The sequence below is a fragment of the Rhipicephalus sanguineus genome, chromosome 10, assembly GCF_013339695.2.
Source record: "Rhipicephalus sanguineus isolate Rsan-2018 chromosome 10, BIME_Rsan_1.4, whole genome shotgun sequence".
In the NCBI taxonomy this organism is placed as follows: Eukaryota; Metazoa; Arthropoda; class Arachnida; order Ixodida; family Ixodidae; genus Rhipicephalus; species Rhipicephalus sanguineus.
In genome coordinates this window covers 107,662,969-107,688,901 of record NC_051185.1, presented here as the reverse complement: position 1 = coordinate 107,688,901, position 25,933 = coordinate 107,662,969, and the positions used below count along the sequence as shown (strand labels likewise).

The 25,933-nt window shown below is 50.4% G+C and overlaps 1 protein-coding gene across 1 annotated transcript in view; it reads right to left on the bottom strand.

Moving 5' to 3' along the window:
* The window catches only part of LOC119406639 (uncharacterized), a 141,042-nt gene that overhangs the window by 52,439 nt on the left and 62,670 nt on the right, over positions 1-25,933 (bottom strand). Inside the window, exon 7 of the mRNA XM_049420166.1 lies at positions 777-1,256. Coding sequence (XP_049276123.1) covers positions 777-1,256 — 480 coding nt within the window. The remainder of the gene's footprint in view (positions 1-776; positions 1,257-25,933) is intronic.

Here is a 25,933-nt window from a genome sequence, read left to right as displayed (position 1 = left end):
CACGTGAGTGGCGGAAAGGATTTCATGACACACGCGACAGCGAAGTTACGTTACTCATGTCATGACCTGCGAATCGTCTAACGACCACGCGAGCGCGAAGACGTAGCCGGTTAGATAGATAGATAGATAGATAGATAGATAGATAGATAGATAGATAGATAGATAGATAGATAGATAGATAGATAGATAGATAGATAGATAGATAGATAGGAACGGTCAAATTGCGTTCGATTCGCTAAGAAATGCTTCGCATTTAAAATGGTAGGTCAGGCAGCACACGCCAAGCTTCGCTTGCCTTCAATTTCCCGATAGGGGACCGGGTTCCTAACTGTTTTTGCTGTTGATAAGCTCTCAGCTTCACGCACCAATCATAACCCGTGATTTATGTGGTGAAACTTTGCGTTGCACGTGCGAACGGCGTGCAATTATATACGTTTGTAATGGCTTTCTGGAATATAGTTGGAAGTGTGCGCCCGTCCTGTTTTCTTGTTGTGCCTTCACCGTCCTCGTTCTTTGCGCTACCCGTCAATGCTCTATACACCCAAGCAAACGTTGTGTAATGAAGAATACTCTACAGCAGGTGAACCGCAAAAGACTCGGACGGTGAAGCGACTGAGACAGACAAAACACTTCGCCTTCGTGAGGCTTTTCATCGTCCGTGTCTTTTGACATTCACGTGCGACTTAGTATGTTGCCGCACCATCTAGCTAGGATGCAGGCCCTAATATTAAAGAATACTCATTCGCGACCGTATATAAAGAGAGAACGCGGCTCACTGAGATGCTCGCCGTTGGCGTCCTTGTGCATGACCATGCAGTCGGCGATGGCCGGGATATCGCAGAGGTGTTTGGTCGAGCACAGCCACTTCCAGTTGAAGCCGGCGAAGAAAGGGTGTCCCCGTATATCGGCGTAGCTGGTCGAACCCAGTCGCTCAACGGGGTTCTTCTTGAGTAACTTGAAGACCATGTCCTTGGCCTCGGGCGTGGCAGAGTGCGGGTGCACCTCCACCTTGGGCCACTGGAGTGGCTGGTTGGTGATCTTGTCCTTGAGCGCTTCCTTTTCGTCGGCCCGGAACGGCACCCGTCCCGTCATCATCTTGTAGAAGGTGGCGCCGGCGGACCACCAGTCGCAGGCCCGACCGTACGGCCGGCGGTTGACGAGCTCGGGCGCCATGTACGGAACCGTGCCGGCGACCTCACCGTCGTGAAACTCCACCGCCGTCTTGGCGAAGTAGCCCTTGAGGACACGTAGCGAGACTGCGGCGGGGAGAGAAATACTTAGCCCCGTTCCCTAACATAGAGCTGCGTAGAACCGTCTCGAAGCTTAAACGCCGATAGTGTCCGCATTCGGGCTGGTTGGTTCACGATTACGAGTAGGAAAACAGCGCTAAAAAGACAGGCCGAATAAAGGTCACGTTAGAAGTTGCGAAGTTTATGAACAACTGCAAATATAAGAGCAACCAAACTTCCCGTAGATAAGAATTAAAACTTGAGGGGCGGCGTGGCACTGGCGTAGCCAGGGGGAGGACGTTCCGAGGGGTTCGAACCCCCGGAAATATTGAATTTTGCATGTGTATATATACACGCACACATACAAACGCAGGCACAAACATACATATAGCATGGTCGAACCTCCCCGAAAAAAATGTCTGGCTACTGCTGTGCGGGCATGATACACTTGAGTTGCTAGCCATTTTTTACGTGCATTAAGAGCAGCAATGGTTGGTTGTTTGCTATCACCCTGTGTGTTGAGGAGCGGTACTGAGTAGTTGCACTGATATTTCCCGCTTCGATCTGATTTGTGTGCATAGATTGGGCACCGGCGGAGATATACTTCCGAAAGACGTTATATGCAGGGCAATCCGCAGGCAGAAATCACAGCGAATCAATTGACCGCGCTATGAGATCGTGGCTCTGGCTCTTCGAATCCTGCCGTTGACTTCCTATGCGGCGACATGCTGACTTTAAAAAATTCGCACGGCCAGCATCTCTCAGTTCTCCCTGATTCTTTGACTGAGCTCTCCTCGGCATAAAAGACGATGATATGTATTGGAATGGTCAGATTCCGCATTATCAGGTCGATAAAGGTCCGAGGACATTATTTCATTTCTTGCATCATCATTTTGAAGAATGGCGTAAGTGTCGCCAAGAAATACCATTTCGTAATGGTGGTATATTTATACCGTACACTAGCGAATCGAGATGTCCTCAGAAACCAGAGGATAGCGTCTGTGTATAGCCTCTGATGCAAATGACAAGGAAACGGAAAGAACTACAGTCAGAATCGGTGCATAAATAAATGCGCCGAGGGTTTTCGCGAAATGAAAGCAAAATTTACGCACATTCTCTGATATTTTTCTGTTTGCGCTGCCAGCGTGCAAACGATACGAATTTGTTGTGGCTTGCAGTCTTCGTGATCACAGTTGGTCTGATTTATCGGTAACCAGCTAAGCAGGAGCAAATGAATGTAGTCAAGAAGAGTTGCGAAGTGGGATTGTTGGTAAGACATGACGAATTTTGGTTGCAGCGCGAATTTTGGTTGCAGCAACAACAATGTTTGAAAACATTGTTGCTAGTGGTACTGCGTGTGTCGTCTTCCTTCTTGCGTCCTTGTGCCAAGTTCGCGCTGCAACCAAAATTCACCAGGAGCAAAGGGTCATCACAAATAACCGTCACATTTTCGCCGGGCGAAGATTGAATGCAATAGCACCGAATTGGAATGCTATACGAAGTAAGGTTAGAGGTTCACTCCTTCAGCCCTTTCAGACGCCACCTGTGAAGTGTCTGCGAATGCGCCAGATTGACACAGCGTTATTTCAAGGAACTCTATGTTCAATTTTAACGAAAATGTTGCCTTAATACATTGATTTAATCGCCTTATAATAATTATTCTAATTAAATTGGAAATACACATATATTTATCCGGAACTCATTCGTGCTCTATTTTCGCTTAAATAGAACCGAATCTCAGGCTTGAAATACAGTGCAAATTTGTTTTCGGTTATCTTCATTTTCAGCAAAGAAAAATTTAACTTTTGTCGTGGCTCACGGGAAGCTGCACGTCGAACAACTCGTCGAACATGTCAGTACCTTCAGAAAAGTGACTACATTATGCAACAGTTTGAAAAATGAAGTTAAATGAAGGCACATTATTACGCAGGACGTCCAATTTATCAAAAGGCCAATGGGTATTGCGCTTACTGAAATACAAAACCCGTTCTTGGAAAGAGTAATGATACCTCAGCACGTGAAATCACGGAAGCAAGCTATATTAAAAAGAAGAGAGATATGTGTGTAAGCGACACATCTGTTGTTCTGCGTGGTGGTGAATGTAGTTTCTCCGAATCTTTTTTCTATTAGGTCGTTTTTTGTCATTCTTATTATGTGTTTTTTGACGAGCATGTGAGGCGACGTGCGCGCGCATGGTTGCCACGGCAATACATGTTGCTGATGTTCTGAGAATAAATTTAGTTCTGCCCTTCTCAGTTCCGTCTTAAAATTCTTCCTAAGCGTCTTTTTTGTATTGCACTAAGCACGTACCAACTAGCTCAAGAAGAAGTTTTACTAAGATATTGCGCTTTCTCAGCCACTAGTCGACACAACTAGCAAAACATTCCCCGACGATTACGATACCGCCTAATGCGAATTCTGAGCGCACCTTCGTGTTGGGGCAGGCCGACTGTGTTCGAAATTTTGGCTTTCCACAAAGTATTGACTACGCCATAAATCATAATTTTTGTGAGGATAGCACCCACTACGCCATTATTCGTCTTTCTGCGGATGAGCGAGGTACCCGCTACACATCTGTAAGGTATTATGTGCACTTTGTTGATCCTGCATGTAACTGATGACGTTGAAGAATCATGGCTGAGCACATTGCAGCGGGTGGAAAGCATTGAACCACGCACTCGTTGCGCAGTTAGCATTGCGTGATGACTGGCTATTAAATGCGAAGCATTTCTTAGCGAAACTTTGGCACTTTGAGCCTTTCTATCTACGTATCTATCTATCTAGCCGCCTACGTCTGGATGCTCTCATGATCGCCTCCTTAACTTGGGGTGGACCAAAATGGGCATGGGAGGGTAAGAGGATTTGACGAATGTGACTGTCAGGTCGTGTCATGAATAACGTGAAATTCCTGTCGCGCACGTCGTTCAACCCTTTCCTCCAGACACGTGTGGGACATACCCGTTACCACGGGCCGCTGGGTACGGGTCTGCGCCACAGGTGATTGACAGTTCATATTGTTATGTGCCTAGAGGACGAAGAAGAGGAGTACGGGTTCGCCACCTGGGTTATTATCTCTGTGATTGTGCCAGTATTGTAAATACAGCCTTCTTCTGTCGTAACATCTTTGGTGGAGGACGTACGAGTTTAAAGCTTCCCACCTACAAAGTACTCAGCCATAATTCTTCATCGTCATCTGCCACAGCACAAAGTGCACATAATGCCTTACAGATGTGTAGCGGCTAGCACGCTTCTCCGCAGAATGACGAATAATGGCATAGTGGGTGCTTCCGTACTTCATAAAAATTAGTATGAATCATGGCATAATATGAAATGTAGCGCGGTAGAAGAGTAATATAAAACCAGGCCTGGCGACCCTATGCAGGCATCACGTCGGGCAAGGAATCGCGTTAACATGTGTAATATGGCGTGATAGAAGAGTAAAAGAACAGCCAGGCGTCACACAATGCTAATTTCGCAGCGAGTCGGTCATTGAATGCTTCCAACCAATTACAAAGGGCTCAGCCACAGTTCTTCATCGTCATCTGCCACAGCCAAGTACATATGATGCCTCACGGATGTGTAGCGGGTACCAGGACTCTTCGCAGAATGCGAAGAGCCCTGGTACCCGCTTTATGAAAATTACGATGATTTATGGCGTAGTGGGTACCCTTAATGTGTAGCCTACTTGTATTAGTTGTGCCAGGAGAGTCTATAACGGGCTCTAGAATGGCGGCTCTTCCAGCTTTCGCTGTGTCTGTGCTGCGTGTTCCGTGCCTCGCTCTGTGGTAGCATGCCCAACTGCCACGCATAGGGCCCGGGTTCAAATCCCATTCGATCCTGAGTATTTCTTTCTCATTTTATTTTTTCATGCCCATAGGTTACTTTTTTTATGTCTATCGGTTACGCCACCGACGGCGACGGCGATGCCGTTCAACGCAGGAACGGGCGCCTAAGACGGGCGCCTCTAAAACAAGTGGTGTACACACCTTTGCACAGAGCGTCTCAAAGGGCTAGGAAACGCAGCCGCTGCAGCGAGCGAAGTGACCTTAGTGTTGATTATGGATTCAAAGCAGAACTTGTGATGAGAGTACAACACGTGCAAACTGTGAGCCATCTGCTGATCGCCTCTAAAGATACGGCATACGGTGCCCGCGGCAGCAGGCGACCACGCCAGGTCGGTTAAAGTGCACATTTACTGCCGAATCCGCGCAGCCCCATCTCCGACACCTTTCACCGTGGGCCAAAGATGGCCGGCGCGTTTGCTCTCTGCTAGAGCACCGATCGATCGTGGGCAGCCCTCGCGCGCTGTCACTCGACACATTGGACATACGACGACGCACATAGTTATGTTATTGATGTGGTCTTTATACCGAACATCGCGGTGACGGCGATGATGACGGCCACGGTACAAACGCGCCTGGCGTGTGCATACAGTTGATACTGCAGTGAAACGAAAAACTAGCAACTAGAAATTACGAAAACAAAGAAAAAAAACGGGGACAGATGGCGTCCTCTTACCATCCATGTTTTCGTTTATTTATTATGCTTATTTTCCCAATTTCACACACTCACATACACAGACTGCCCCAGCAACACCCGTTGCTAAGATTTGCGGGAGATAACTGAAGGATCTTCTGTCCCAGGAATTTCGTGGAATTTTGGTTCTTCGGCACGTTTCGAAGGGCACTCATGAAAAATTAGGCCTGAAACCTCAATAGTAGCATGATTAGGCAGTGATAACACACGTTTAATACACGCCTTAAATAAATCAGTTGGAAACAAAGCAGTTTATCCCTTTCTGGGGTAGCCCTGTCAACTTTTCGTGACTGATGGTGGTATTTCCTTATTAGCAGCCTTTGGAATAGCACGTAAGGAAACGACGCGTGCGTGCGGTTGTTCTTGGATATGACACGACCGCTTGCACAGCTCCTTCATGATGTTACAGCACTCTTCTCGCAAGCGCTGTGGTACAGTGGCCTAAGTGTATCGAACGAAAGAAAGGGAATTTTTTCGAGGGGCTCGTTTCTATGTCAGACACAACCGAATGAAACCAGCAGACAGTAAGGCCAAGGAAAGCACAGGGGCCGTTAATAGTTGACTTCAAGTGTAGTGTAGTTCGTGTGACACGAATTAAAAATGAATTAAAGGGAACGGAAAACCTTTTTCGTCGGTGGGATCCAATCCCACAACCTTCGAATTACGCGTCCGATGCTGTACCCCGATTGAATTACATGCCCGAGGCTAGGCAACCTTGAGTAGGGTGGCCTGCCATACCAGTAGGCCGACCTACTGGGGGGGGGGGAGGGGGGCCGTACCCCCCTCCCCTGAATGTTTTTTCCCATGAGATACAGAGTAAAAAATGACACTCGACCTCACTTATCTGCCCAGACCCAATGTCCGATCAAGGATGTGCCCCCCGCCCCCTCCCATGAAAAAAGAATTTCTGCCTACGCCACTGCCCTGCAAGGGAGTCCATGCATCACGTCTGGTCCTTGGTTTGAAGAGCAAAGCTGTTGAAGGTATCGTTAACTTGTGCTCCGGCGGATGAGGAAACTCCACGGGTGTGCCACGGAAATTGGGTAAGCCCCGCGACTGAGTACAGCAGGTGCGAGAAGGGTTGCCAGGTTTGGCTACTTTTTAAGGCGGGTGGCGGCAGAAAAAAGGTCTTGGCTACTTGGCTACTTTTTGGCTACTTTTTTGTTCCCTCAATTTGAACCAAATTATCAATATTTGGTGACGTCGCAGCCGCTGGCGTATGGCTGTGCGTTGTGAAAACATGGTGACTAAAGCGTGTTTCCATCTGCCAAAATGGAATTATGCACTTGCATCCCATCTACTCATCTTCAGCATTATTATCAATCTGATATCGGTTTACATTTATACTCAAATCTATTCACACATATCTCAACGCGCACGCGTTCATGCGCCACCTCAATATTTATTGATCAGAGGCGTGAGTTAGGGGGGGAGGGGGTGCCGTGACCTCGTCCGCAAACTCTTTCACGAGAAGTTCTTGATAAAAATATCTTTGAGTCGCGTATTTCATAAAATTATCCTCATTGGATTGAAACCACTGATAACTCGTATGTGAAGGTACAAATTCAAAAGGCGTACCATAGAGCACCAATTATGTGAGATATTAGTTCTAAAGTGCATTGAAACCATGGTCGACAAAGCTAATTTTACGCTAACGGACTCATGAGACGACTCACTCAGGTTCAATCAGGCTAAGGGCAAGCCGTGAGTCTGAGTCTAAGTGAGTCCGGCTGAGTAATATGTTGGTGAGTTTGAGTCCGAGTGAGTCCGGATGAGGAAAATTTTTGCGAGTCTGAGTCCCAGTGAGCTCTCAGAGCAAAATATATTTCTTGAGTGAGTCTGAGTGAACTCCAATTTTTTTTCCGACCTATGCTTGCATTACATAAAACAAAAGGCTGGGCCTCGCGGGACGTTATTGCATGGTACCTCGTTTTGCAGACCACATAATGAAGACCGCGACTTTAAATCCTAAATCGAAGTGAAGAGGACAATCCAAAGCGTTCCGTAATCCTGGGCGCTCGGCACTCATCAAATTAGAAATGGACTATTCGACGAACTCCGACTAGAGGACATTGGCTGCTTAGACTTCGTTATCACCCAAGAAGTGATTTCGAAAAGGACTACAGTATATGCTTCGATGTCATTATCCCAGCACCTGTGTACTCGAGCAGCACTCATGCCGTACTCGTTTTTATTGTCCCCACAAGGCATTTTAGTCCTTTGTAGGAAATTCACGAAAGGTGCGTGAAGAGAGTGCCATTAGAGAGTGTTAACATTGGAGTTTGCAGCGTTTGCGTTGCTTCGCTGCGTACGCTACATTAGAAAGATGACGAGCGTACTTGAGTGGTTAGCGTATGACACACGCGCAGTAGCACCAGACGCTAACGCAAAGCTCTGCGTACCCTATTTTAGAGCTGCCTATTTTGGCAACAGTGCGAGAAACTTCGTTGACCTGCACCAAATCTGCGCTAAAGTCAGCACTTTGTGCTTTAATATCAGCAAATTTTTATTCTGAAGGATTCATGCTGTTCGTATTCCGATTTTCGCCAAAAGGCTTTTGCATTCAGTGATATAAATAAAAACGTCGCCACTCGTTTTCACACATGCGTGGCTACTTTTGTTGCCCTTGGCTCAAGTTGGCTACCTTCTGGCTAGCCTTTTTCAGTTTTTTCGACACTTTTTGCTTTTCCGACGTGGCAACCTGGGTGCGAGCGTTAAACGAAAACTCTGCTCGGTGAAGTGGACCACGTGAAAGAGAGAGGGAGAGAAAGAAAGCGATCGAAAGATAGAGACAGAAAGAAAGAGAGAAAGAAAAATAAAGAAAGCGATAAAAAGATAAAGAGAAATATGGAAAGAAATAAAGGGAATAAAACGACAGTTTTTATGCGACAGAAAGAGAGACAAAGAAGCAGAGCGAGGGAGAAAGAAAGGGAGAAAGGAGAGATAAAGCTAGAGAGAGCCAGAACAAGAGAGAGAGAGAGAAACACATACAAAAAAGAGATGGGCCATTCCACGCCAAACGTCCCAAACATTGCGCTCGACCCTCTCCAATTGTGTTGTAAAAATTGTGGACGCTCATATTGTCACGCGGACGTGACGTCAACGAAGACAGCAGTCGGCGTTTTCAAGATGAAACTGTCTATTTGGCCGAACTTGTGGCCGGGAAATGAGAACTCAAACTACAGCAATACACGCTGTTCACTGTTAGCGAAGAACAGGGCGTCGTCCGTCGATAAACTGACAAGCGGTCAAGCGCGTCGGCTTTTATAAAGGCCCTAGCGATATCGCTGGTGGCAGCATTATCTCTCGACAAAGCTGCAACATTCGCGTGCGGTGCGCAATCTAATGTGAACGTTCTAAAACAATCGCGAAGCTTCTTACACATCGCGGCGCGGCCTGCGCAGCGCGTTGCCCACAGTCTTTGTGGGTGAAGCTTCAACTCATGTACAATAAGACGCGCGGCAATGCCCACCTCTGAAAAAGCATCGTCCCGATGCTTAAAAACAGAACATGAATACATGCAATACTAAAGAATACTAAAAAATTACACCATCTCCCGCTAAAGGGGACCATGAGGCGATGCGAAGCCGGAGCACTTGCACGATCGCGTTTCGTTGGCGTTCGTTGGGCATGCTACCGACCTCGCGTCGTGGAACGCGAAGAGGGACGCTACGCGCGTCGTATCTTCCATCTAGCCCAGCCGTTAATTCTCACAGGGCGAGCGGGGAACGCGGTCGGCAGGCGGGCGAGAGGGGGGCAGCGTAGGAGAGGAGGGAGAAGGGGAGGGGACGCACATGCGCTCGAGGTCATCGCGGCGTTGCGCAGGAGTGAATTTCGGCATGTCTAGCCCGCGTTTCAGTGGAAGAGTGGAAAGGGGGAGGGGAGAGGGGTATGGGAGAGGGGGAGGGGAGAGGGAAAGTGGGGAGAGGAAGGGGAGAGGGAAAGTGGAGAGGGGAGGGGTGAGGAGAGGGAAAGTGGAGAGGGGATGGGGAGAGGGAAAGTGTAAAGGGGAAGGGGGAGAGGGTGAGTGGAGAGGAGGTGTGCGGAGAGGGTATGCGCATGCGCAGTAAGGGTGGTCACGCCGCACACCACCACCACCACCACCACCACCACCGGATTGAGCTCCGCCTTAAGATACTTCGCATCTAAAAAGCCAGCAAATATTAGAGTCCTCAGGAGCGTTAACGAGCATAACACGGTTTAAGGCGCACCACATGCACGACCTCGGGTTGAGCTCGGCGTCTCTGAGAGGTTGTGATGCCGTCGGGGACAACCTCGTAGTCAAGTGCGCCAAGACGTCGAAGTACCCTGTACTGTCCGAAGTATCGCAAAGAAGCTTCTTGCTCAGTCCCCGTCGTCATATTGACGTCCAGGCCCAGACACAGTCGCCGGGCTGGTACTCCACGAAACGTCGTCGAGGATTGTAGCGACGACTGTCGGTGTGCTGCTGGGTCTTGATGCGCAGGCGGGCGAGCTGTCAACCTTCTTTGGCACGTTGTAAGTAAGCGGCGGCGTCGAGATTTTCCTCGTCGGTCACGTTTGGTAACATGGCGTCGAGCGTCGTTGCCGGACTCCGCCCGTAGACCAACTTGTATGGCGTCATCTGCGTCGTTTCTTGGACGGCCGTGGTCTTATTTAGACGCTCGGTGAGGCCATTGGTCTGCGGGTGGTAGGCGGTGGTGCGGCGGTGCCTCGTCTCGCTGTATTTGAAGATCGCCTGAGTTAGGTCCGCAGTAAAGACGGTACCTCTGTCTGTGATGAGGACCTCTGGGGCGCCTTGACGCAAGACGATGTTCTCCACGAAGAACTTGGCTACATGGGCGGCACTGCCTTTGGGCAAGGCCTTTGTCACGGCGTAGCGGGTGAGGTAGTCAGTTGCTACGACGATCCACTTGTTGCCGGAAGTCGACGTTGGGAACGGCCCCAGTAGGTCCATTCCGATTTGCTGGAACGGCCGGTGAGGTGGCTCGATTGGCTGCAGAAGTCCCGCTGGCTTAGTCGGCGGTGTCTTCCGTCGCTGGCAATCTCGGCAAGTCTTAACGTAGTGGGCGACGTTGGCAGCAAGGCGTGGCCAGTAGTATTTTTCCTTTATGTTTTTCTTTAAGCCTCAATATAATTTCTGTATTCTGGCGAGCGTGCGGGAAACACCGAGGTGTCCAGCCGTCGGGTCGTTGTGTAGGGCCTGGAGGACTTCTTGTCGCAATGATGAGGGCACGACAAGAAGGTAGTCGGTTCGAAGTGGCGAGAAGTTCTTCAGGAGAACGCCGTTCCGTGAGAAAAACGATGGCAGTCCTCGCTTGAATACCTTCGGAACAAAGGCGGTCTTGCACTCGAGGTACTCCATAAGGTCCCCCAGTTCCGCGTCGGCTAGTTGCCTTTCGGCCAAGTCGTCGGCACTTATGGTTCCGAGGAAGCAGTCATTGTCGTCATCTTGCGGCGGCGCGTCGACGGGGGCACGAGACAGGCAGTCGGCGTCAGAGTGTTTTCGTCCGGACTTGTACACGACGGTATTGTCGAATTCTTGAAGCCTCCGACTCCATTGTGCGAGATGACCGGAAGGGTCCTTCAAGTTAGCTAGCCAACATAAGGCGTGATTGTCACTGATAACTTTGAAGGGCCTGCCATAGAGGTAGGGGCGAAACTTTGACGTAGCCCAGATAATGGCAAGGCATACCTTTTCTGTTGTGGAATAGTTGGCTTCTGCCTTGGATAGTGACCGGCTAGCATACCTGATAACCCTTTCAAGCCCGTCAGTCTTTTGCACAAGGACGGCACCGAGTCCTACGCTGCTTGCGTCGGTGTGTATTTCCGTATCGGCGCAATCGTCGAAGTGCGCAGGTATGGGTGGCGTCTGCAGGCGTCGTTTAAGTTCGTGAAATGCTTTCACTTGCGCCGTTTTCCACCTGAATTCCACCTTAGTCTTTGTGACAAGCGTGAGTGGTGGCGATGGGGGAAAATTTTTGACGAAGCGTCTGTAATAGGCGCATAGGGCCGAGAAATCGGCGCACGGCCTTCTTGTCGGTGGGTGGCGCGAAATCGGCGATGGAAGCTGTTTTCCTCAGGTCTGGGCGCACTCCAGAACTGCTGATCACGTGACCCAAAAACAAGAGCTCGTAGTACGTGAATCGGCACTTTTCTGGCTTCAGGGTCAGTCCAGAGATCTTGATTGCTTGAACTACTGCCTCAAGCCGCCGGAGATGCTCGTCGAAGGTAAAATACACAAGGCAGGTCTGCCACTACAATCTGGCCAGCACGGTGTCCATGACGCGCTGGAACGTCGCAGGTGCCGAGCAAAGACCGAAAGGCATGACCTTGAACTCATAGAGGCCGTCGGGTGTTATAAAATAGGTCTTTTCTCGGTCTCTTCCGTCTACTTCGATCTGCCAATAGCCGGTCTTGACGTCCATCGACGAAAAGTGCGTCGCGTTGTGAAGTCGATCCAGGGTGTCGTCTATCCGTGGGGGGGAGTACACGTCCAGTTTTCGTGATTTTGTTCAAGCGCCGATAATCAACGCAGAAGCGCAGTGTCCCGTCCTTCTTCACTAACACCACGGGTGACGCCCACGGACTCTTGGACGGCTGGATGATGTTGTCGCATAGCATCTCGTCGACTTGTTTCTTTATCGCGACGCGCTCTCGAGTCGAAACTCTCTAGGAGCCCTGACGGAGGGGCCTCGCACCTTCCTTCGTTATTGTCACGTGGTCGTGACGTCGACGAAGACAGCAGTCGGCGTTTGCGGGATGAAACTGTTTATTTGGCCGAACTTGTGGCCGGAAAATGAGAACTATAACTACAGCAATACACGCTGTACAATGGTAGCGGCGAACAGGGCGTCGTCCGTCGATCAACTGACAAGCGGTCATGCGTGTCGGCTTTTATACAGGCGCTATCGAACTTTCCAGCAATATCGCTGGTGGCGGCGTAATCTCTAGGCAAAGCTGGAACATTCGCGTGCGGGGCGCAATCTTAACAAACCGATCTACTACGATCGCGACGCTTCTAGAACACTACTTCGCGGACAGCGTCGAGCGTTGATAACCGTTCCTGCCGGTCAAACCTGAATACATCAAAACAAGACAAGAAGTGGGCGTGGCATTGCTCCCCTCTCAAAAAAGCATCGTCCCGATGCTTGTGAAAGAACAAAGAAGAGAGAAAAAAAACAAGTGCATACATAAATACATTACAATAACAAAGGAAAAGTAGAGTCCCCAGGTTCGCTAACGCGCAAAAAACGGCTTAAGGCGCACGACATGGACGACTTCAGGTCGTGCGCGGCGTCGCTGAGAGTTCGTAATGCCGTCCAGGATGACCTCGTAGTAAAGAGCGCCGAGGCGTCGAAGAACCTTGTATGGCCCGAAATATCGCCGAAGGAGTTTTTCGCTAAGCCCACGTCGGCGTATCGGCGTCCAGACCCAAACACGGTCGCCGGGCTGGTATTCCAAGAAGCGTCGTCGAAGATTGTAGCGACGGCTGTCGGTGTACTGCTGGGACTTGATGCGCAGGCGGGCGAGCTGTCGAGCTTCTTCGGCACGTTGTAAGTAGGTGGTCACGTCGATGTTTTCCTCGTCGGTCACGTTTGGTAACATGGCGTCGAGCGTCGTTGCCGGGCTCCGTCCGTAGACCAACTTGTACGGCGTCATCTGCGTCGTTTCTTGCACAGCGGTGTTGTATGCGAAGGTCACGTACGGAAGGATGGCATCCCACGTCTTGTGCTCGACGTCAACGTACATGGCCAGCACGTCGGCGATGGTCTTATTTAGCCGCTCAGTGAGGCCATTGGTTTGAGGGTGGAAGGCAGTGGTCCGGCGGTGGCTTGTCTGGCTGTACCTCAAGATCGCCTGAGTTAGCTCCGCTGTAAACGCCGTACCTGTGTCGGTGATGAGGACCTCTAGGGCGCCATGACGCAGAACGATGTCTTCAACAAAGAACTTCGCTACCTCGGCAGCACTGCCTCTAGGTAGGGCCCTTGTTTCGGCGTAGCGGGTCAGGTAGTCGGTAGCTACGACGATCCACTTATTACCGCTGGTCGACGTTGGGAACGGCCCCAGGAGGTCCATCCCGATCTGCTGGAACGGTCGCCGAGGTGGCTCGATCGGCTGAAGAAAGCCCGCTGGTCTTGTTGGCGGTGTCTTGCGTCGCTGACAGTCTCGGCATGTCCTTACGTAGCGAGTGACGTCGGCGGCAAGGCGCGGCCAGTAGTACTTTTCCTGTACTCTTGCCAGCGTTCGGGAAACACCGAGGTGTCCTGCTGTCGGGTCGTCGTGCAGGGCCTCGAGGACTTCTGGTCGCAATTCTGGAGGCACCACGAGAAGGTATTTGGCTCGATGTGGCGAGAAGTTCTTCTTTTGGAGAACGCCGTTGCGTAAGAAAAACGACGCCAGTGCTCGCTTGAACACTTTCGAAACGACGGCGTTCTTGCCCTCGAGGTATTTTATAAGGCCTCTGAGTTCCGGGTCGGATCGCTGTTGTTCAGCGAAATCGTCGGCACTTATGGTTCCCAAGAAGTAGTCATCATCCTGGTCGTCTTGCGGCGGCGGGTCCACGGGGGCACGAGACAGGCAGTCGGCGTCAGAGTGTTTTCTTCCGGACTTGTAAACGACGTGAATGTCGAATTCTTGCAGTCGTAGGCTCCACCGTGCGAGGCGACCAGAAGGGTCCTTCAAGCTAGCTAGCCAACACAAGGCGTGGTGGTCGCTCACAACTTTGAAGGGCCGGCCGTAGAGGTAGGGGCGAAACTTTGATGTAGCCCAGATGATGGCCAGGCACTCCTTTTCTGTTGTGGAGTAGTTGATTTCTGCCTTTGATAGCGACCGGCTAGCATAACTGATGACCCTTTCGAATCCGTCGGTCTTTTGCACAAGGACGGCGCCGAGTCCTACGCTGCTTGCGTCGGTGTGGATTTCCGTATCGGCGTCTTCGTCGAAATGTGCTAGTATTGGAGGCATCTGAAGGCGTCGTTTAAGTTCTTGAAATGCCTCGATTTGCGCCGTTTCCCACTTGAATGGCACGTCGGTCTTCGTCAGGTGCGTTAGTGGCTGGGCTATTCGTGAAAATTCCTTGACGAAGCGTCTGTAGTAGGCGCACAAGCCGAGAAAACGGCGTACGGCCTTCTTATCGGTGGGTGGCGGGAAGGCAGCGATGGCAGCTGTTTTCCGCGGGTCCGGGCGAACACCATTCTTGCTGATCACGTGACCCAAAAACAAGTGCTCCTCGTACGCGAAGCGGTACTTTTCAGGCTTCAGGGTGAGTCCGGAGGTCTTGATCGCTTGAAGTACAGCTTCAAGGCGTCGAAGGTGTTCGTCGAAGTTTGAGGAAAACACAACGACGTCGTCCAAGTACACAAGGCACGTTTGCCACTTCAAGCCGGCCAGTACTGTATCCATAACGCGTTGGAAAGTCGCGGGCGCCGAGCAAAGACCAAAGGGCATGACCTTGAACTCGAACAGGCCGTCTGGTGTTATGAAGGCAGTCTTTTCTCGGTCTCTCTCGTCGACTTCGATTTGCCAGTAGCCGGTCTTGAGGTCCATCGACGAAAAGTACTTGGCGTTGTGGAGTCGATCTAGGGCGTCGTCTATTCGTGGGAGAGGGTACACGTCCTTCTTCGTGACCTTGTTCAGGCGACGTTAGTCGACGCAAAAACGTAGGGTTCCATCCTTCTTCCTCACTAACACCACAGGTGACGCCCACGGACTCTTGGACGGCTGGAAGATGTCGCGTAGCATTTCGTCGACCTGTTTCTTGACGGCCTCGCGTTCTCGCGTCGAAACTCGGTACGGGCTCTGACGTATTGGTCGGGCGCTTTCTTCTGTTATGATGCGATGTTTCGCGACTGGCGTCTGTCGAATTCGCGACGACGACGAGAAGCAGTCCTTGAATTGTAGGAGCAGGGTTTGTAGCTGGTCTTGCTCGCGCTTCGGGAGGCTCGGGTTAACGTCGAAATCTGGTTGGTTTCGTCGATTCGTCGAAGCAGGTTCGGTAGCATCGAAGATGGAGAGAGCATTGCTGGATTCCACGAATTCGTGGATGTAGGCGACCGTCGTACCAATGTTGAGGTGCCTATATTCATGGCTGACATTTGTCAGCACTACCTTTGCTTTGCCATCACCCAGCTCGGCTATGCCTCTTGCGACGCAAATCTGACGGTTGAGAAGTAGGCGCTGATCGCCCTCGATGACACCTTCAAGGTCTGCGTGTTCTTCGGTGCCGACGGAAATGATGATGCTGGAGAGAGGCGGAATGGTGACGTGCTCTTCTATCACATTCAATACGGGCCTTCCTGGCGTCGTGTGTGGTCGCAGAGCTTTTTCTGAGGTTAGTGTTATTGACTCAGATCTGAGGTCTATTACGGCACCGTGTTTACTTAGGAAGTCCATCCCAAGTATCACGTCCCTGGAACAGTGCTGCAGGATAAGAAAGCTCGCAGGATAGGTTCGGTCACTGATGCTGACTCTTGCTGTGCAGACTCCAGCCGGCGTTATCAAATGACCTCCAGCGGTGCGGATTTCAGAACCTTCCCAAGCAGTCCTAACTTTCTTCAACTTCGCGGCGAATGACCCACTGACGACGGAATAGTCGGCCCCAGTGTCGACGAGAGCGGTAACGTTGTGTACGTCGAATAGTACGTCGAGGTCGCTAGTCCGCCGTCTTGCGTTGCGTGTACGTCGCGGCGTCGGGTCACGGCTACGTCGGTTTGCACCGCTGCTTCCGTGTTGCGTCGTCAAGTCTGCCTCCACGTGTCGCAAAGTTTCGTCTTCACGACGTCGTTCGGCGTGCGGCGGGGGCTCGGAACTTTGTCGCGGCGTCGTCATCGACGGCGGAGGATCTTCAAAGTTTCGTCGTTCAGCAAAAGCACATCCATCGGTTGCTGCCCTTAGTTTTCCGGATACGGGTTAGGTGACCGGCCTCGCGTTGGGCCAGTGTATGGTCGGCGTTGGGGGGAGACGTAGCGGCCTGGCGACGGCAAACGGGAAGGTTGTCGGGGCGTCCATTGCGTTCCCGCGAGGTAGTCGGCGATGTCGCGTGGTCTTTCCCCTCGTTGTGGACGCGGCGCGTCGATGGCGAACCCACGCAGTCCCATCTGTCGGTACTGGCAGCGGCGGTAAGTGTGGCCAGCTTCCCCGCAATGGTAGCACAGTGGGCGGTGGTCGGGGGCGCGCCAAACGTCGGTCTTCCTCGGCGTGTATAGCTGGCCGGCTGGCGGGCGGTATGACGTCGGTGGCGGCGGCGGTGGTGCCTGGCGGCGGAACTGCTGGGGCTGCGCGGCGTCTTGACGTGGGCGAGGAGGGGGGGCGTTGCGTCGGGCTGCAGCGGCATAGCTCACTGCTTGCAGCTGTGGCTGCGCTGACTCGGAGGTGCCCAGAGACTGCTGTATTTCCTCTCGGACGATGTCAGCGATCGAGGCAACTTCAGGCTGTGGTAAGGGTAAAAGTTTGCGCAGTTCTTCGCGCACGATCGCTCGGATCGTTTCACGCAGGTCGTCGGAGCCGACATGAACAGCTGGGCTGTCTTGAATCGAACGGCGATTATACTGGCGGTTGCGCATTTCCAGCGTTTTCTCTATCGTCGTCGCCTCTGAGATGAATTCTTGGACTGTCGAGGGTGGGTTCCGCATCAGCCCAGCGAAGAGCTCTTGCTTTACCCCTCGCATGAGCAACCTGACTTTCTTGTCCTCAGGCATGGCTGGGTCGGCGTGGCGGAACAGTCTGGTCATTTCCTCTCCAAAGGTGGCAACACTTTCATTTGGAAGTCGAACCCGCGTCTCTAGCAAGGCTGCGGACCTTTCCTTTCTGACGACGCTTGCAAACGTCTGCAGGAAAGCGCTTCGAAAGGCGTCCCAAGTTTGAAGAGTGGACTCCCGATTCTCGAACCAGGTCCTTGCTGCGTCTTCAAGGTAAAAGTAAACGTGTCGCAGCTTGTCCTCGGAGTCCCAGTTGTTGAATGTTGAGACCCTTTCGAAAGTCTCGAGCCAGGTGTCCGGGTCTTCGAATGACGACCCGCGGAAGGTTGGCGGCTCCTTGGGCTGCCGGAGTAGGATCGGCGCAGGCTGCACGGGGTCGGTCATCGTCGCTGCGGTGGGTGTTGGGACCTGGGGCTGCCTGGTTTTTTCGGGAAGGAGCCCGTGCTCTGGCTGCAGTCCCTTCTGCCTGCGGCTTGTTCGACGATCCGGGTTTTCTTTGCTGTCGCCCTCCTTGCGGCTTGGGCTTGGGTCAGCGCTTCGCGGGGGCGTCCGGATCATGGAAGAAGCAGCACCTCCACCAGATGTCACGTGGTCGTGACGTCGACGGAGACAGCAGTCGGCGTTTGCGGGATGAAACTGTTTATTTGGCCGAACTTGTGGCCGGAAAATGAGAACTATAACTACAGCAATACACGCTGTACAATGGTAGCGGCGAACAGGGCGTCGTCCGTCGATCAACTGACAAGCGGTCACGCGTGTCGGTTTTTATACAGGCGCTATCGAACTTTCCAGCAATATCGCTGGTGGCGGCGTAATCTCTAGACAAAGCTGGAACATTCGCGTGCGGGGCTCAATCTTAACAAACCGATCTACTACGATCGCGACGCTTCTAGAACACTACTTCGCGGACAGCGTCGAGCGTTGATAACCGTTCCTGCCGGTCAAACCTGAATACATCAAAACAAGACAAGAAGTGGGCGTGGCATTATAATTCGGTGTTTCGCCACCGAACTTTGTCGAATTCGTGATGACGACGAGAAACAGTCCTTGTATTGTTGGAGCAGGGATTTGATCTGTTCTTGCTTGCGCTGGGGAAGACTGGGTTGACGTCAAAAGCAGGATCCGGCCCTGGCGTTTTCGCGGAAGCTTGGGTTAAATCTGTGAGGGTGAAGGTATTGCTCGCTTTCACAATTTCTTCAATGAAGGCGACTGTCATACCCTTGTTCACATGCTTGTATTCGTAGCCGAAATTCGTGAGCATCAGCTTTGTTTTTTCTCCACGAAGCTCGGCTATTCCTCTTGCGACGCAAACGTCTTGATTGACCAACAGGTGCTGGTTACCCTCGATGAAGCCTTGCAAGTCGGTGGCTCTTTCGGTGCAGACGGAAATAATGACGACGCTGGAGAGAGGGGTATGGTGACCTGCTCGTCGAGCACACTTAAGGCGTGGTTTCTTGGCGTCGTTGGGAGTGGCAGAGCTTCTCCTGAGGATAGCGTTATGAACTCCGATCTCCGGTCTATTACGGCACCGTGTTCACGTAGGAAGTCTATCCCAAGTATCACGTCCCTGGAACAGTGCTGCAGGATTACAAAGCTCGCAGGATAAGTCCGGTTATTGATGGTGACTCTCGCCGCGCAGACACCAATCGGCGTTATCAGGTAGCCTCCAGCTGTCTGGATATCGGGTCCACTCCAAGCGGTCTTTACTTTCTTCAGCTTGGTGGCGAATGGCCCACTTACGACGGCATAGTCGGCCCCATTATCGACGAGGGCGGTGACGTGGCCGTCGATGAGAACGTCGAAGTCGGTAGTCCGTCGCCTTGCGTTGCAGTTAGGTCGCGGCGTCGGATCACGGCTGAGTCGATTTGTTGCGGTGCTTCCATGCTGCGTCGTCAGGTCTTCTTCGGTCCGCGAGGTTTCGTCGGCAGGGCTTCGTCTGCTTCGTGTCATGTTTTGCAGGTCTCGTCGCGTTGTCGTCGTCGGCGGCCGCGGAGGATATTCGGCATTTCGTCGTACAGCAACCGCACCTCCATCGGTTGCTGCCTTTGGTTTCCCGAATACGGGCTAGGCGACCGGCCCCGGTTTGGGACAGTGTGCTGCCGGCGGTGCGGTGACATGTAGCGGCCGGGCGACGGCGAACACGGTCGTCGTTCTTGCCACGGCGTTCCGGTAAGGTAGTCGTCGATGTGGCGAGGCCGTTCGCCTGTCTGCGGGCGCGGCGCGCTGACGGCGAATCCGCGTAGCCCCATCTGTCGGTACTGGCAGCGGCGGTACGTGTGGCTGGCCTCCCCGCAGTGGTAGCAGAGCGGGCGGTTGTCAGGGGCGCGCCAAACATTGGTCTTCCTTGGCGCGTAGCGCGGGGCATAGCGCTGGGCGACAGCAGGACGGTAGGGCGTCGGTGGTGATGGTGGCGGCGGCGTCTGGCGGCGGAACTGCTGCGGCGGGCCGGCGTCATGACGTACGTGGACGAGGAGTGGGGGCGTTGAGTCGGGCTGCAGCAGCGTAGCTTATTGCTTGTGGCTCAGGCTGCGCTGGTTCAGGTGCTCCCACAAAATTGCTGGATTTCCTGGCGTACGACGTCGGCGATCGGGTCCACTTGAAGCTGCGAGGATGGCAACAATTTACGCAGCTCCTCCCGCACGGTAGCTCTCATGGTGTCACGCAGGCCATCAGATTGCAGCGCGTGAACCTCCCCGTAGGTCTTCTTAGGAATGCGGCGGTTGTACTGCCTCGTACGCATTTCCAGCGTCTTCTCGATCGCTGTTGCTTCCGTCAGGAATTCCTGGACGGTCTTGCGTGAGTTACGCAAGCCCAGCGAAGAGTTCTTGTTTGACCCCTCGCGTGAGGGAGCGGACTTTCTTCTCCTCGAGCATGTCGGGGTCAGCGTGGCAAAACAGTCGGTTCATTTCTTCCGTGAAGATGGCCACGTTTTCGTTCGGGTGTTGCGCCCCCGTCTCCAACAAGGCCGCGGCCCTTTCTTTTCGGACGACGCTCGCGAAAGTCGCCAAAAAATTGCCGCGAGAGAGGTCCCAGGTAAGCAGTGCGGACTCCCGATTCTCGTATCAGGTCCTTGCTGTGTCTTCCGAGTAAAAGTACACGTGGCGCAGGTTGTCGTCGGAGTTCCAGTTGTTAAATGTCGAGACCCTTTCAAACGTCTCCAGCCAGGTCTCGGGGTCTTCACATGTCGGCGGCTCCCTGGGCGGCTGCATCACTATCGCTGTAGGGGACACTGCGGCCGTCATTGTGCTTGTCTTGGTCGCCGTGGCTCTAGGCTTGTCCGGTAGGGGTCTGTATTGGGGGGGAGGGGGAGGTAGTCCTTTCAGTCTGCGGCTGGGTCGACTGTCGCTGACGGTGTCGGTGTGTTCTTCGCGACGTGGGCTGGGTTCACAACTTGACGGGGGCGTCCGGTACATGAACGACCAGCACCTCCACCAGATGTCACGTGGTCGTGACGTCGACGAAGACAGCAGTCGGCGTTTTGAAGATGAAACTGTTTATATGGCCGAACTTGTGGCCGGGAAATGAGAACTCGAACTACAGCAATACACGCTGTACACTGATAGCGGCGAACAGGGCGTCGTCTGTCGATAAACTGACAAGCAGTCAAGTGCGTCGACTTTTATAAAGGCGCTATCAATCTTTCCAGCAATATCGCTGGTGGCGGCGTTACCTCTCGACAAAGCTGGAACATTCGCGTGCGGCGCGCAATCTTACCGGAACGTTCTAAAACAATCGCGAAGCTTCTTACACATCGCGGCGCGGCCTGCGCAGCGCGTTGCCCACAGTCTTTGTGGGTGAAGCTTCAACTCACGAAAAATAAGGCGCGCTGCAATATCAGTGCACTAGTTGCCCTCGGAAAGTATTTTTTGGAAAAAAATTTTTTTATCTATTATAGTGATTTGAATTTCGCCGGAGTGGGTGAAACCTAGGTTGCGAAAAGATGCTCTAAAAATACAATACTTCACGGAACGCCGTATATATCTGCTTTTTGCTTGAAAAAGAATGGCACTATGTGATTATTACCCATTGACGACCACTACTGTCTCACGATGTGCTTTGTGCTGAAGCAATGCTGCAATTGTGCGCCCATCTTGATTATTTTTTTAAAATTTTACGAATGGTACAGACACAATAGTACTATACCACATGGCTGGATTAAATTCCCTCGATTTTTCCCTGTTTTTTCTTAAGTACAGACAACCATTGAAGCGCCGCCGACGAATCTCATTGGCTAACGCTCGCTTTCGGTAGTCATGTTCTTCCTAACGCTTTTCCAGCACCGGGTGAAACGCGTCCCCCTTTCACTAATGACAGGGGGTTGACGGGAGGAGAAAGGCGCGTCGCGTTAGCATATTGTCCGTTGAAAGATGCGTGGCTAATGTACTTAGACGCACATCGCTTTGTAAATCTTCCAAGTTAGGAAGAAAATGGCGGCAGACGCTAGCTGCGCGTGAGAGAGGGCCGGGAAAGGAGGCAGTTGTCGGTACTTAAGTAAAAAGGAAAAATCTAGGGTCTTTAGGCTGGATAGTTTGCAGTAAGCGTGTCAAAAAAGTATTGAAGTCGATGACCGAGCAGTTTCAAAGTGGAAGGAGCGCAAACATTGAAAAAATATGTAAAATGCCCCATGTTCAGGCACATGTAATAATAATGTTTAATAATAATAATAATAATAATAATAATAATAATAATAATAATAATAATAATAATAATAATAATAATAATAATAATAATAATAATGTTTATTTCTCATCAATACATTTGATGAAGGATAAAAGCTGCTCTCCGAAAGAGGCAGCTTGACAAGGGCCCACAGCCACCTTTGAACACGACAGCAGTGGCAACAGTCAGCAGTACAAACTCAAATAATATGCAACAAAACAAACAAAGCCCATATTCCAAAAAAGGAAAGATAACAGCAGTAATAACAATATAGCAGTTGCAGAGAATGATCAAAAACTGAACATGTGTATTTCGCGCAATTGGTTCTGTGTACAGTGTAGGAAATCTATGCCAGCTTTCACATATTTATGAAGTAACGTAGGAACTATGTAGGATAAGTTATATTTGGAGTAGTTTGTTTTGGAAGTTTTTATTTTTCATGTTTCCTTATTTCGTGTATCGAACAATGTAGTATTTGGCTGTAGTTTTGAGAGGTCATGCAGAAAATATCGACTTTCTTTCTCTTCACGCCTGATCGCGAATGCTAACTTAAAATCGTAGAGGTCATGGACGGGCAGTATCCCAGCCTGTCGAAACAGTTCGCTAGTGTGAGCATCATACGGTAAGTTGAAAATGATTCTAATATATTTCTCTTGCATCAGGTACAGTTTCTGCAAGTTCGTGTTTGTTGTAGTCCCCCATACCAAAAAACAATACGTAAGATGTGAATAGAAAAGATATTTATAAAGCAAGAGCTTTACTCTGTATGGTAGCACCGTTTTGCCACTGTACACCATACCCACTACGCGCGATAACTGCCCCAGCACACTGTCACCATGTTCATTCTAAAGCATATTGCTAGGAACTGTAACTCCAAGAATTTTTATACAGTTTACTAGCTCAATATGAGTATCGCCATACTTACGATGCAGGTTTTCGTTCACAGGCTTATTTTTTGGCCGAAATAGTATCGCCTTTGTTTTACTTGTGTTTATGCTTAAATTATTACAGCATGACCAGAGTTTTAGTTTCACAAGAAAGTGGTTCATTTTTTCTTCAAGCGTGATACTGTCTTCAGCTGAAATTTACATGCTGACATCATCGGCAATAAGACGTATTTAGCATCCGGATAAATTCGAACTAAATCATTCATGTAGACTATAAAAAGAAGGGGTCCAAGGATGCTTCCCTGTGGCACAGCCTTTGTAATACGCTTAAGCTCCGAGAACTTTCTATCTACTTCAACTACCTGTTTGCGATATTTAGGGTAACTTTTTGTTAAGTCTAGTGGATGACCACGAATTCCATAACATTGTAATTTTTCAAACAACGTAGAATGCTGAATGTTATCAAAGGCCTTGCTGAAATCAGCAAACATACCGGGGACGGCATGTTTGTTTTCAAACTCAGATAATATGAACTCCTTTTGCTCTATTAATGCCATTTCCGTAGATCGGTGTTTTCTGAAAGCAAACTGAGTTGGGGAAATCACGTTGTGTTTTTCTAAGAATTGGTACAGTTGACGATGCATAAGTTTTTCTAACCCTTTCGAAAATACTGGCAGAATAGATATGCGTCTGTAGTTTCGAATATCATTTTCGTTGCCGTTTTTAAACAAAACACAAACTTTTGCTATCTGCATTCTTTCGGGAAACATTGCACTTGACAGACAGATTGAATATGTAAGTGATAAAAAGGACAAGGATATCTAGGGCATATTTAATGGGTCTAATCTGCATACCATCAACATCACGAGATGAAGTGTTTCTCAGTTGCAAAAAAACGGAATAAACATCTTCGTCCACTACAGGCTCACAAAATATGGAGGACGAGTTCTGATCAGGTAGAAATTGAATAAAATCACTAGACATTTCATTATGTGTATTATTGACTAAGTAGTCATTGAATATATTTGCAAGTTCAGCTCCTGATACGTTGCGCCCGTTGATAGTCAGATTCCCTACACTTGCCCGTGTTGTACCCCGGTGCAGAAATAAGTTCAGCTTTGTCCATAAGGCACGAGTCTTATCTGCGCTGGCTTCTATTTCAGTATGTATGTAGTGCGATCTGCGCTTGCTAATTTCCTTGTTTAACCGATTTCTGTAGACCTTATACTCTTTTAAATATCAGAATTTCTATTTACAAGAAACTTGTGATAAAGTTCATTTTTATGTGTAATTTTGTTCAAGTAAAAATGCGCGCTTGGTCTCATTTGGAAGAGTAAACAGAGGAAATTTGAAGGAAATTGTGAAAGTTTAATTGGAGAGATCTTTGTTTTAGGCGAGAAACAAAAACTTATGTTGAGCGTTCGCGGCGTGCTTGGGCGCGGGCCAGAAAGTCCGCTTCACTGCGCCGCCACACTACCTTGGGGCAACGGAAATATGCGGCGCCCACGCGGGTGGCAAGATCGTGTGCTGCTGTGAGTTTTCACGTTGCTGAAAACTTGCAAACAGTGTATATGGCTGGCAGAAGGTTTCGGAAAGGCTGCCGGTTAGTAGTCAAAGCTGATTTCATTGCCACGTCACTACGTGCGCACGTACGACAGACGCAGAACTTGGGTTGTGTTTTCGATCTCTGCGGAGGTTGCAGTTCCTACTTCCGTTGCCGACGTACGGTCTTCGCCACTTGAAATGCCTGTGTTGCTGAGTAGGAGGTGAGCCCGGCATTAACATTGGTCAGTGATGATTGCACGAAACGGCGAAACGTGCGCGTACCTTTGAGGGAGAATGTAGACTTATGAGAATGAAAAAGAACGACCCAGAGAAATAAAAATTTTGACACTAGCCCCGATTTCATGGTCCCGTGAAAAAGTTATGAATTACTTGGGAACATCGGAGCGACAGCCACGCGAAGCGATTCATATCAGAACAAAGGGTGGCGTTCATGGCACGCCGTCTAGAAAAACAGGGCGGCCTATCGGCGAAGACGTCAAACTTTCGGTCAATAAATTTTACGAAGACGATTCGGTTTCATACTGTCTACCGGGAAGAAAAGACGTCATCCGCGGTCAACAAAAGCGACTGCTTTTGCCTAGTTTGGGAGAACTTTACGAGGAATGGAAGAAAAGTTGCAATATCAAATGCGTATTCTCTTCATTCGCAAGTTTGCGTCCACCCTACTGCGTTTTGGCCGGAGGGAGTGCTACCCACACGGTTTGCGTGTGCATGGCGCACCAGAACTTCAAGCTGATGCTCAATGCCGCGGGCGTCACGCAAACAACATAAGAATTGCTATCCACAATTGAACTCGAGAGAGAAAGGCCGGCAGATCCCACGCATTGTGGGAATCGATGTAATGCGAAGCAGCCAGCAAAGAGCTGCGTACATCGTCTTGTATGTCATTGAGGAAAATGCGTGTCATGGTTTACATGTTAACTCTTGTTATTTGTGTTCGTCACACAGTAACGTCGCGCACTATCAACTTCGGGGTAGATCAAGCTAGCGAAACGGCCGCCCGCGCACCATGAGCGTGGCACGTAAATCATGCTGTACATGACATGTGTGTCATGACTTTCATATTAACTCTTGTTACTCATGTTCGTCACAGACACGTCGCAAGATACCAATTTCGGTGTATATTAAGCTAGCGAAGCGGCCGCCAGCGCACCATGAGCGTGGCACGTAAGTCATGCTGTACGTGACATGCATGTCATGATTTTCATGTTAACTCGAGTTATTTATGTTCGTCACACAGTCACGTCGCAAGATACCAATTTTGGTGTATATAGAGCTAGCGAAACGGCCACCAGCGCACCATGAGCGTGGCACGTAAGTCATGCTGTACATGACATGCGTGTCATGATTTTCATGTTAACTCGTGTTTTTATGTTCG